This window comes from Lynx rufus, unplaced genomic scaffold, assembly GCF_022079265.1.
Source record: "Lynx rufus isolate CCGP_SWC_20201006 ecotype Redwood Valley unplaced genomic scaffold, mLynRuf1.p SCAF_8, whole genome shotgun sequence".
In the NCBI taxonomy this organism is placed as follows: domain Eukaryota; kingdom Metazoa; phylum Chordata; class Mammalia; order Carnivora; family Felidae; genus Lynx; species Lynx rufus.
In genome coordinates this window covers 8,278,642-8,291,610 of record NW_025814896.1, presented here as the reverse complement: position 1 = coordinate 8,291,610, position 12,969 = coordinate 8,278,642, and the positions used below count along the sequence as shown (strand labels likewise).

Genomic DNA, 12,969 nt, shown 5'->3' with positions numbered 1-12,969 from the left:
TCTCCTCCTTTACACCAGGGCACGAACGTCTCACATTCTAGAGCAAGGTCATTCGTTCTTAGCTGTTTAACGCATGCCGGTTTCTTACAAGGTTTGTGGGATTGATGAAAGAGAACTCCCCTTTGGTCCACTTGTGGCCCCGCCCCGGCCCCGCCCCCAGCCCCGTCCGGCCCCGCCCCGCTGCGCGGGGCGCCCCCTACCGCCCGCCGCGGAACCCTGGGGCCGTTCGCCACACCCCCTAGTTTCTGTCGGCCCACAGGGCGTTGCCTGTGCCTTTAATTGGCATGTACCAAGTCTTTCCAGGATACATTATCTCCCTGAGTCCCAGACGTTAGGAATCACGGGTCAGTGATGCGGTAGGAGGGAATGTGGAGACAGTGTTGTATTTTGGGGGCGCTCTGGGCCGACAGGGAGCTGGAAGCGGCCCCGGGCCGAGGCGCGCCCTTGCGGCCCTCCCCACCGCGCGTCGTAGTCCAGTCCCAAGATGGCGGCCACCATGAAGAAGGCGGTGAGTGGGGCGCTCGGGGTGCGGGATGCTCGGGCGGCCGGCGGAGGTCGGCCTCCGGGGGCCGGGCGCGGGCTGCCTGGGGTGTGCGGCAATGAGGCCCGGCGTGGGGCCCGAGGCCGAGCCCACCGGCCCTGAGAGCGGCCCCGCGGCGAGGCCTCCCCGCGCCCGGCGCCCAGGGCGTCTTCCCGGGCCCCCCGGCCGGCCGAGGCGGGGCAGCCGGGCCGGGACCCTCGGGGAGCTCTGGGTCGCCTCCCGCGGTGCTGGGGACGGCCGTGGAGAGCCTGTGGACCCGGCGGCCCACGCCTTGTCCTTGCGGGGGTGAGAAGCCGGAGGTCCCATTGACTGCGGTTGGCCGTCACCGCTGGGCATTTTACCTGGGTTGTCACATTTAACCCTCGCAAGCCCACAAGCGTGGGTGCTGCTGGTACCGTCCTTTGCGCGGAAGGAAGCCGAGGCCCAGAGAGGTGGAGTCACCTGCCCAAGGTCACGCAGCTGTAAGGAGCGGATCAGGACCCTGCATCCCCAGGCAGTTTGACCCCAGAGCCCCTGTGTGTAGCCCTGAGCCGCCCGCATCCACACTCGATGTCTCTGTGCTTCCAGACTAAAACTCTATATATGGAGGATAGACGATAGGCCAGGGCCCAGAAGCCGTCTGTTTATTATCTCTGGTCCTCCCAGCAACTTAGCAAAGACGGTTTCCTCCCATTTTACAGATGGAGAAACATAACAGAGGTTAGTGGCCTCAAAATGACTCAGCTAATAAGCAGAGCTGGAGTGCAAACCCAGTCTTTATTCTGTTTTTCCCAAAGCCCACCTTTTATTCTACTAAGCACGCTGAATTCCTGTTCACAGCTTGTAATTCACCGAGTCTACCCAGATGCTTGAAAGTATCTAGATAGAAGACAAATGAAACGGGGAAGGGCAAGGACATAATAACATCTGATCGTTACTGAGGCTTTACTTTTTATTGTGTGCTAGGCACAGCTCTAAGCGAGTTGTACACGTTATTTTAACCTTACACGCTTTTTAGAGAGAGACTGCTTTGCTCCTTATTTTACGTATGAGGCAACTGAAGTACAGAGGCAAAGGTAGGATTTAAATGAGCACAACCATTGTGATTCTAGAGCGTTTTTAACCTCTGTGGTGTCTGATGAGTGTCCCCCGCTAAGGGGATTTGCTGGCGTCATTCAACTTCAAATTCCTTCGCTCTCCTACTCAGCAATATGCATAGTCTGAGCCAATTGCTTCTATTGTGGGGTGCTAAAACCAGGACCGCCCGGGCACACCAGGATGTTGTGCACTCTATTGGCCTGCCGTCCACAAATTCTTATTGAGTACTACCAGAGTAGGGTTCAGGGTCATGGTGACTCTGGGGAGTCTGAAACTTTGGAAGATTTACTCCACCCCTGTTTTGTATTTAAGTTGGGCGCTTTGGGGCGCATCCAGGGGCACCTGGATGGCTCAGTTGGTTAAGCGTCTGACTTCTGCTCAGGTTCATGGGTTCGAGTCCCGCGACGGGCTCTGTGCTGACAGCTCGGAGCCTGGAGCCTGCTTTGGACTCTGTGTCTCCCTCTCTTCTGGCCCTCCCCCATTCACGCTCTGTCTCTCCTTCGTAAATAAACGTTAAAAAAATAAGTAAGTAAATTGGGCGCTTTGTGAGGTATGATCTTTAATTCCATAGGAGATACTAGTTGTAGGCTCTCCCCTCCCCCACTTGACAGAAGTGGTAACTGAAGCGCGGGGAGATGAAGTAAACGTAGAAAAACGATTTCAACCTTGGACTCGGCAAAATTTTTGATTACCAACACATTTTCATGCATTCAGCAAACTTTCTGAGCATGTAATGTGTCACAGTTTCAGTTGGAGGTGATAAGCAGCGATAGCAGTGATGTTTTTATCCCCTTATCCTCATAGCCCGTGTAGAACTTCTGTTCTGGGGGAGAGGCAGGCATTACTCAGTAGTCCTCCGGAAAACTGTAAAATTTCCAACTCTGCTAAGACCCATGAGAGACAGGACTTGTGACATGAGGGCTGGAGGGAATCTGTTTTGTGAGCAGAGAAGGCTTTCGTGAGAAAGTGTGGTCTAGGCGATGACATAGGAGGGGAAGGGAAAGTTGGAAAGGGATGAGGCGTTGTGGAGGGAGAGCATCACTTGCAGAGACCCTGAGTGTGTTTAGAGAGAGGGTGGCTAGGGAAGCCTGGGCGGCTCAGTTGGTTCAGTGTCCAAACTCTCGATTTCGGCTCAGGTCACGACCTCACGGTTCGTGGGTTCCAGTCCCGCGTTGGGTTCTGCACTGACAGTGCGGAGCCTGCTTGGGATTCTCTCCCTCTCTCTCTCTCTGCTTCTCCCTCCTCCCTCTCAAAAATAAATACACTTGAAAAAAGAAAGAAAGAAAGAAAGAAAGAAAGAAAAGAAGGAAGGAAGAAAGAAAAAGAAAGAGAGAGAGAGAGAAAGAAAGAAAGAAAGAAAGAAAGAAAGAAAGAAAGAAAGAAAGAGTGGCTAGAGCAATAGAGAATTGGGGGAGGTCGAGCCAAGATGGTAAATGAACATATCCAGGGGTGGAGGGGTGGCCAGAATGTGAAGGATTTTCTTTGTCTTAGTAAGACTGGCCTGATAGATGCAGCAGTCTCCTGCAGGTGTTTTCCAGTGCTGGGAGCACTCTGGTCGGTGACCTGCGTGTGCAGTGTGGCCCTCTGCCCACCCTGGGATCAAACAGGCATGCCAGTGAGTGAGTGTGAAATATCATAGGGACTGTCCTTCGAATTTAATAAAAACCGCTCACAATTTGGAGTGCTTGACATTTACGTTTACATCCCAACGGGTCACGGCTTTTCTGGTGAAAATGTTTAGGTGAGGTGATTCAATCCTCCCCTCTCCAAAAGTCTGCTTTCCAAGACCTGGTTCCTGGCCATCAGCTGGGAACTGAGTGTGTTCGATTTCTGTCTCTGATCCTGAGTACAGATGGCCCCTCCCTGGAGCGGCCATCTTTGACCTCCCTACCTAAAGAAGCCCCCTTCACTCCTTAGCCCCCAACACTTCCAACCCCTGAACTGGTTTACTTTCCCCATCACATGTGTCATTATCATCTAGCATTACCTTGTTCACCTTGCTTTTTGCCCACCTCCTTCTCGAGAACGTAAGCTTGCAGGTGTTCAGGAGGGTAGGACTATGGTGGCTCTCTTCACTCTGCCCGGCATGTAGGAAACATTTACCACATAGCTGTTAGATAGATGACTGTAAGCATGAAAGTGAATAAAAATAGGAAGCGAAACTCTGTCTTGGGGACTTGGTAGACACCTTTACAAAACAAAAATAAAGGCAGACTGAAATCGGCCAGAATTGCCTTCTAGGTTTTTCGAATACCGATGGACTCACCTGTCAGTGCACATTCTGCTGGTAATAGCCAAACTCGGTGTGGGGCGAGACTGAGTGTGGTTCACTTGCCTCACATAATCCCACAAGATGCTGATTCTCAAGAAGAGGGTCTAGGAATTTTAATTTCCACTTTTCATCTTGAGGAGTCCTATTTCTCCCTGGAGTAGCAGGATTTTCTTCTAGATCCTTGTGTCTTTTTCCTCTGTAATGATTTTTTGGTAAGCATTATTCAGGAAACAGAGCACTTAGCTATCATTCGTTGAAAGGTGATTCTGTCCACAGGCCCTGTGCTAGTTGCTCATTTTATCACTCATGCGAGGTAGGAACCAACTTCCCCATTTTATAGATAACCCTGAGATGGCTACAAAAAATTGACTCATTTGTCCAAGTTCCTGCTTGCTTGGATTTGAATCCATTGTTACTATCTCTGTGGATTTAAATCCATTGTTACCACCACTCTGTGCCGCCTCAAATAAAGCATAACTCCTTCCTCTTTGGGTTCTCATGACTTTGTGAGCAGCAGTGAGTACATCTGGCTTCTCTTAAAGCAGAAGTCCCTAACCTTTGGGGGTGTGACTCCCTTTGAGGATCTGAGGAAAGCTGCGAAGTCCCAGAGGAATGTGCATCCAGTATGTGCCACGCTGCATACAATTTCAGGGGGTAAATGGACTTCCTGGTGTCTGGGGATCTCCAGTGAAGAATTCGCCCCTCCCTGCCACAATGAAGCTTCAAGCAGTGTAGGAGTGTTCTAGAACAGTGAGATGAAAACAGAAGCCACTGCTATTAGTCATGGAAGGTGCTGACGTCTCACTTTTTGCTGTAAACAGAACTCCACTGGGTGGCTTACAGTTTACACACCGACCTCACGCTGCCTCACTCACCACCTGTAGCCCTTAATGCCGGTGAAAAAAACCACCGTTAAGGAAATGGACTCTAGGCCCCAAGTACGTTCTGGGGGCTACTGTGTGGTGAGACTACAATAGGAAACGCCTGCTTTGGAAAAACAGCCAAATTCCTCCACAACTTTTCAGAAACTGTATGTATGTGAGTCTGATCAAGCATGATTTACATTTAAATTCAGAAACAATATATTAGCCTCCGTTGTGTGTCAGGCCAGCCCTGTGGTAGTTGCTTTCACGGGAATTACCCCGTGAAAGCCTCAGGATGACAAATGTGTCTATAAATACATATTCACATTTTCAGGGGCTCAGTGTTTCAACTCCGCAGGCAAGCAGGAACTCTCTAGAATTCTCCGCGCCCTGTTTGCTTTGGGAATTGGTAGTTCTCATGTAGGCAAAATAACTTGAAGGCCAAGATACCTGAACATGGACTTTGCTTCTGTAGTGTAGCCCTGCGTTTCCCAATTTCCATATTCATAAAAATCATGCACAAAGTTGAATATTCAAAGTTATATGTATTGTGACGGAGAGGATTTGTTCAAGATGTCCTCTGGGTCTCTGATGCTGAGCCTGATGCATGTGAAACCGTGGTGTGGCTAGAGCCCGGGACGGGGAAGGGCTGAGTTCTAGGCTTCTTCCTTGACATTCTGTCCACTGAGGTCCAGTCTTGCTTGACACAACAGGTTGACTTTCTACCTCTGGAGAAATCAAAGTGCACACCTTGGGGCACTGGGCGGCTCAGTCGATGGTGTCTGACTCTTCGTTTCATCTCAGGTCGTGATCTCACAGCTTGTGGGATGCAGCCCTACCTTGGGCTCTGCACTGATAGCACGGAGCCTGCTGGGGATTCTCTCTTTCTCTGCCTCCTCTGCACGCTTGCACTCTCTCAGTCTCTCTCTCCCTCTCTCTCTCTCTCAAAATTAATAAATAAACATTAAAAACCACAAAAAAAAGCATACACCTCTTATGTGACTGGTCATGAGAAACCAGGTAAAAGGATGAGGTGTGGTTGTTGTGAATCCTCACCAAAGAGCAAAAATAATCCTCGCTGAAAGGCCCATGCTCTCCCTCCCTCCCTCTCTCCTCCCCTCTCTCCCCCCTCATTTACTTTGTAATCCAGTGCTCTTATTCCTATTGTATAAATGAGGGGAAACTCTAAGGAGAGTGGTATTTAAATTTTTTTTTTTTTTTTTAAATGTATGGTCCTCCTTTGGGAATCTGATGAAAGTCAAGGATTTCTGGCTGCCTCTTCCAACTGTGCATGATCACGTGCCCACACACATTTTCACCCTTTAATTTCTGAGAGCTCGAGGACCTGTCTGGACCCGGAGTCAACTTACTTGGGTTGAAATCCAGTTCCACCACTTGCTGGCCGTGTGACTTTGGGAAAATTACCTACCCTCTCTGTGCCACACTTTCTCCATCTGTAAAATAGTGCTACTTCCTGATGGTCCTACTTGTTAAGATTTATTGAAGGATTAACAGTGATGATAAACTTCAGAAAGTTCTTGGCACACGGTGAAAGCTCAATAAATGTTAGCTATTATTTTTATGATTTTATAGATTGTCATCTAAGTACTCTAATTTTCAAATTTAATCACTAAATATTTTTAAACGTTTGATTTTAATCATGTTATATATATAGTACATTACACCTCATTCTCTTTTAAAAATTAAAAAAAAATTTTTTTTAATGTTTATTTCTGAGAGAGGGAGACAGGCAGAGTGTGAGTGTGGAGGGGCAGAGAGAGAGGAGATACAGAATCCGAAGCAGGCTCCAGGCTCTGAGCTGTCAGCACAGAGCCCGATGTAGGGTTCAAACTCACCAACTGTGAGATCATGACCTGAGCCGAAGTTGGATGCTTAACTGACTGAGCCACCTAGGTGCCCCCTTTTTAAAACATTTTTTTAAATGTTTATTTATTTTGAGAGAGATTGTATGTGTGTGTGTGTGCGCACGTGTGCACATGCGCGTAAGCAGGGGAGGGGCAGAGAGAGAAGGAGAGAGAGAATCCCAGGCAGCCTCTGCACTGTCAGTGCAGAGCCTGATGTGGGGCTGGAACTCACAAACCAGTAGGATCATGACCTGCGCTGAAATCAAGAGTCAGACACTTAACCGACTGAGCCACCCAAGTGCCCCTCATTCTTCATTAAGGTATGTAAAAGCTTTTGCACTAAAAGAAACATAATTTGGGGGCACCTGGGTGGCAGTCAGTTAAGTGTCCGACTCTTGATTTCTCATCAGGTCATGATCACATGGTTTGTGAGATCGAGCCTCACATCTGGCTCTGCTCTGACAGTGGAACCTGCTTGGGATTCTCTCTCTCCCTCTCTGTCTGCCCCTCCCCTGCTCATGCACACATGCTTGCACCCTCTCTCTCTCGCTCTCACTCTCTCTCGCTCTCGCTCGCTTTCAAAATAAATAAACACTTAAAAAAATAAAAGAAACATAATTTTTACTCTATGTGGAATATAGCCACTGAGATGCATAGTAACCTTCTTGCCAGTATGTCATTTGTGCTAAACAGAGACTCAGATTTCTGATAGCCTCAGTAAGCTTATGCAGGTTTCAAGTCTGAGAGAAGAAACTGGTGTGAGGCATTTGCCAGAGTTCGTTACCACATCATCTTTGCTCTCTGGTTTATCTTGATGACAAATGTTCTAACTCGAGAAATTGTGCTCTAGGCCAAAGTTGGCTGACTTGATTTAGGACTTACTCCTAATTGTTGTTTATATATGAAGTGTTTTTGTAGCTTAGGTGTCATTCTGTAGGATGTCAGCAGAGATCATAGATGTATGAACAAATCTTTTTTATTCTTCAGAGAGAGGGTGCGAGAGGGGCGGGGGGAGGGGAGAGAGAGAATCTTAAGCAGGCTTCATGTTTAGCATGGAGTCCTACGTGGGGCTCGATCCCACAACCCCGGGCTTTTGACTTGAGCCAAAATCAAGAGTCGGACGCTCAACCAGTTGCCCCAGATGTATGAACAAATCTTGAGCTCGTGGAGCAAACAAGTATAACGCCTGTGTTTGTGATTTTCTGTACCTCTTGTGGTTCTCGACTGTATGAGGGCAAATGGTTTATTGAGTTGTTTCAGAGTTAATATAAAAAGCCAACCTATACCTTCTCCCTTAAAATTAATTCTACAAAAAAATTAAACATTTTTTTTTTCAGGCTGCAGAAGACGTCAACGTTACTTTTGAAGATCAACAAAAGATAAACAAATTTGCACGGAATACGAGTAGAATCACAGAGCTGAAGGAGGAAATAGAAGTAAAGAAGGTAGTGAAGAAACGTATCTTATTTAAGGAAGGAAAAGGTCTTTAGACTACAGCTTTTAAAACTGAACTCGGTAGTGTGTGATTATATTTCTCTGGGCTCTGTGTCGCAGATGACGCGATCCACTCTAGTTAGTTTAAGAAGAAAGACCTCGCTTGAGGGGCGTGTGAGAACGTAGAGGTCGTTGAGGGTATGAGCCGGGGCCGGGGCTCCAGGAGCAGGTCCGGGAGCGGCGTCTCCGAGAACGCGGCCGGTGATGGAATCGCTGTTGTTTGCGGTGATCCCGGAGCCAGCCGCCTCCCTCCCCAGGGGAAGCTGCCCGGCAGATCACTGGGCTGCCACCCCCGTCCCTGCCCGCCTGCGCGACAGGCCCGGGCCCAGCCTCTCCTTGTGGGGCCCTCCTCGCGCAAGTCGAGTTCGGGTGCATTTGATTGGTGGAATTTGAGTTATTACCTGCTTTCATCCTATTATCAGGCAAGGCTGCGAAGTGCAGGTTTGTTTCGTTTTTACTCTACCGAGGGAGGCAGAATTCCCAAAGTGGAAACTCTTAGGGTGGGAGACACTTTGAGTGGCCACGGGTACCTGCTGCCCAGCACCGGTGCGTGTTCTGGAAACACCGCTCTGGAAAGCTCTAGAGCTCGGTGTGGGAGTTCGCTTTTCAGCGCTTGCTTCCTTATGAAACGCCATCTAAAAATGTAAGAAAGTCTTCGGTTCGTGTAAGAATACCTTTGAAAGGATCTCTCCCGGAGCTGGTGTCCCCAGATTAAAATGGGCCGTTTCAGCTTCTATCAGGGAATTTTGAGTGTGCTTTTCATGGCTGTTTCCTTTTGTGTGTATAGAAACAACTCCAAAATTTAGAAGATGCCTGTGAGGACATCATGCTTGCGGATGATGATTGCTTAATGATACCCTATCAAATTGGTGATGTTTTCATTAGCCATTCTCAAGAAGAAACACAGGAAATGTTAGAAGAAGCGAAGGTATGTTGAAGTCTCTCCCTGGGCGAGGGAGTCTAGTTCTTTTTTTTTTTTTTTTTTTTTTTTTTTTTTTAACGTTTATTTATTTTTGAGACAGAGAGAGACAGAGCATGAGTGGGGGAGGGTCAGAGAGAGAGGGAGACACAGAATCCGAAACAGGCTCCAGGCTCTGAGCGGTCAGCACGGAGCCCGACACGGGGCTCGAACTCACGGACCGCGAGATCATGACCTGAGCTGAAGTCAGGCGCTTAACCGACTGAGCCACCCGGGCGCCCCGAGTCTAGCTCTTAAGTCAGGGTGTGTGTTGCTATACGGACCACGTTAATTCCAGGTGTCGGGGAACGGCAGCTGCGAGGGGACGCTCCGGGGGTTCTTCCAGCGTCCCGGGCATGCTCCGAAAGCCTGGCGGGCGTGATTGCGTTCAATGCTAACAAGGGCTCTGAGAAGTAGGGACCACGCATCCCAATTTAGAATTGAGGGGTAGAGGCTGGGGAAGGTCATGGACTCATTCAGGGGGACACGGAGGGAGTGGCCTTTTGACTGCAGAACCCGTGCTCTAACCTAACTGTGTGGAAACTGTAGAATATGATAAGGTAGACAGCAGCAATCACCCGGAATCCCATTTCCCTGAGATAATCATCCTTAATTAACATTTTCATATAGTTCTTTCATGTTCTCACCTTCTCTTTTCTCTGGGTAGGTTTGCTTCACATTTTGCCCAGTTCTAAATCCGGTTCTATTTAACGTTCCTTTGTCCAGCAGAAAGTCATCGGGGGCCTGCTCTGGGCCAAGCACACATGCTTTAAAAACAACATTTTTGATGACTGTTTCACATCATGCTGGTGTACACTGTCCACTTGTTTCCAGTATCTTCCCACAGTCATGTTATAGTGAGCATTCTTACACTTGAGGCTTTTTCACATTTAGGAAATTCTTTTAAGGAAATGATCAGACACATGTCATTACTGAGTCAGAGTATGGATTTATTGACACTTAAGGCATTTGAGATACGGTATGAAATTAGTTTCCGGTTCACATGCCCTCCACCCGTCTATGAGAAGAACAATCACATTGTGCATATGAGAAGCTGATAGAAATCAAACATTTCCTAATTCTTCTGAAGTTTGCTTAATCAGTCCAGATATTATTTAAAATGTTAGTCCCCCTTCTTCAAATGTCATAGAAAGCAAAACTTCCTCTGAATTAAACCCACATTTAATAAACCTGTGGGAAGAACCAACCCTTTTACTCTAGAATTTTCCACGCAGAAACATTGGTGTCTCCTCTTGGGTTTAAATCTTCTCTTTCGTAGTAAAATTTTATAATTCTGTTCCTTGTTAATCACCCTGAAATAGTCTTGCTGGATGTATTTCAAGATAGTTTATCGTTTGTGTCCACTGCTCTGAACAGACTGTCCTCCCTCTCCCCGCAGGTACTGAACCTTTATTTGGTCATTCATACATTCATTCATTCATTCATGCATTCATTCCAGAAGTATTTGTGGACTGCTTACCCTCTATCGGGTTCTGCCATGGAGCAGGGCATGGGGTTTTGGGGGGCGGGGGGTAGAGGGAGGACAGGGAAACCACGAAACATGCCTGGTTCCTGCCTGCACAGAGTGTGTAGTGTAAATGGAAAGAGGAAGTTCAACAAGTCAAACTTACTAACGAGCGGGAGGACGTGTGGGGAGAGAGTGGCCGGAGGACCGGGTCTGACGTGGGCATCAGGGCCAGGAGGGGGTCCCTGGCAAAGGGGTGAAGCAGCTCGACAGTAAGTGGGTATTCTCTGGAAAGGAGGACGGGATGTTCCAGACGGATGCGGGGTGGTCATGTGTGTGGATGGTCCTAAAACGATCACGGCACAAAAATACAAGTAAGAGTTGAATTTGCTGGAGATTTGGGAACATCCGAAATCATGGCCACATCTTGAAGAACTCTGTCAGTCAAGTTGAATGAATTGACTTCATTTTAGCAGGGGTCAGCGAACATCCTGTGCAGGGCCAGGCAGCAGGTATCTGAGGCTTTGTGGGCCACCTGGGCCCTGTCACAGCTGCCACGGGAGCAGGGAGTGTCCGTGCACGCCCATGGCGGTGCTCCAGTTAAAGCTGTGCCAACGAGCGTCAGGCTAGATCTGGCCCGGGGACTGGTTTCTGCTCCCCCGGCCCAAGGCAAAGAGGAGGCTTTTGCGGGGGGGGGGGGGGGGGGTGGTGGTTAAGAAATGTGCGATAATGTGGTAGGGTCTGCGATTTTAAAATAATTTCCTTGCATGTTACAATTTCATTCATGAACTAGGTTTTCTGGGTGGAGGAGTTTTATCTCCTTTCTAATAGCTGTACATCTTCTTTCTCTTTCTTACCGCCATGGTTCTCAGACTTGTAGCAGGCATCGGGGCCACCCAGAGGGCTTGTGGACAATTTCAGTCACCGAAATCCCAAGAATCTCTCGATCAGGAGGCCTGGAGTGTGGCCCCGGAGTTTGTTTCCAACAAGTTTCCAAGTGATCCGGGGGCCATACTTTGAGATTCATTGGCCAGATTTCTAAAAGAATAACATTGAAATAGTGCAGGGGAACAAGGGAAGAATGCCCAGTACTGACAGAGTTTCTTGGTCATGTTTAAGGAGAACTCCTTTTTTTTTGATCCTGGCCAGGAAGGAACTTCTCATATTCCATGCATTTCATGTGGGCGGCGCTGATCTGTTTCATGAATGAGGCACCCACTACTGCTGTCTCTCAAAGTCTAGCTCCAGGAGCCTTGCAGTTAGTGAAAAGTTCTGCCAGCTTTTGACTATAAGTTGTTCTTCTAAATTACTGGTGGTAGTGTGAATTTCTGTCATTTCTTCTCGTTTCGTAGTTATTTTGGGGGGACGTTGGAAGAGGCTGGGTCAGAAGCGAGGCCTTTGATAAACTGTTTACCAGAAGTGTTTGTAATAGAGGCTCTTCCTTTATTAGGATATGACAATTTAGGAATTAATTTTCTTTTATCCATTTTGTTTTTTAAATCAGCAAAAACTGAGGAAACAGGCTTGATGTATTCTATAATAAGCAAATATAAATCATGAATTAAAAATAGCTGCATTCAGACTTTTGGTTTAGATTTAATTATCAGTGTCACTTAGCTGCCTATCCAAGTTTAGAAAGTTTTTGACCTAGAAATCTTCCCCTATGTTATTTCATCTACAGACGCTCAGAAACCATCCGTTGAATAGAATTAATTTAAACAACTTATTTTTTCCAGAAAAATTTGCAAGAAGAAATTGACGCCCTAGAAGCCAGAGTGGAATCAATTCAGCGGGTGTTAGCAGATTTGAAAGTTCAGTTATATGCAAAATTCGGGAGCAACATAAACCTCGAAGCTGATGACAGTTAAACATTTTATAATACTTTTTTTTTAATTTGTTTAATAAACTTGAATATTGTTTAAAATGATAATTTCCCTTCTTCAAATGATATGGAAAGCAAAATTTTCTTTTTTTAAAATTTTCATTTATTTAATGGAAACTTGCCTATTTTCACATGTCTTGCTTATTTATTTTATATTTTTAAAAGAAGACAGTATTCATCTATGTATTTTGCATAACGATTCTATCAAGTGTAGGGGCTTTATGTCATGTTATTAAAATTGGTTGAGCAACCTTTCACGTTTCTATATTATTTAGAATATTTGGTGCAATTTTTATTTGTAAGGAAATTCAGCCGTTGGGTCACATTGTTTACATACGTCTCTTCCAGTTTGTATTTGGAGGTGGCTGAGGACTCCAGGAAGATCCCGTCCTACGTCCGACTACTAACTTCACCACCAAAACTTTGTCCTCTGCTGAATGTACATGTTTCATTTAAATAGACGTAGTACACGTCCTATCTAGACATAACGTATTTCACGTGTCTGTTATGTATATGTCGGTGTCCTAGACCTTGGTGAAAGAACCGGACGGT

General features: G+C 47.0%; 1 protein-coding gene across 1 annotated transcript; it reads left to right on the top strand.

Annotated features, from left to right (window-relative positions):
• Nucleotides 1-249: 249 nt before the first annotated feature.
• On the top strand, nt 250-12,672 carry PFDN4 (prefoldin subunit 4). The gene is made up of 4 exons (XM_047069333.1): nt 250-508; nt 7,956-8,063; nt 8,900-9,040; nt 12,272-12,672. The coding sequence occupies exons 1-4, from the start codon at nt 485-487 to the stop codon at nt 12,401-12,403; spliced, it is 405 nt and encodes a 134-aa protein (XP_046925289.1). The 5' UTR covers nt 250-484; the 3' UTR covers nt 12,404-12,672.
• Nucleotides 12,673-12,969: the final 297 nt, after the last annotated feature.

Excerpts from the sequence above, each read along its gene's own strand:
- PFDN4 (XM_047069333.1), top strand. The coding sequence starts at position 485 with ATGGCGGCCACCATGAAGAAGGCG. Across the intron at positions 509-7,955 it reads CGGCCACCATGAAGAAGGCG|GCTGCAGAAGACGTCAACGT; the intron begins GTGAGTGGGGCG and ends TTTTTTTTTCAG. Across the intron at positions 8,064-8,899 it reads AGGAAATAGAAGTAAAGAAG|AAACAACTCCAAAATTTAGA; the intron begins GTAGTGAAGAAA and ends TTGTGTGTATAG.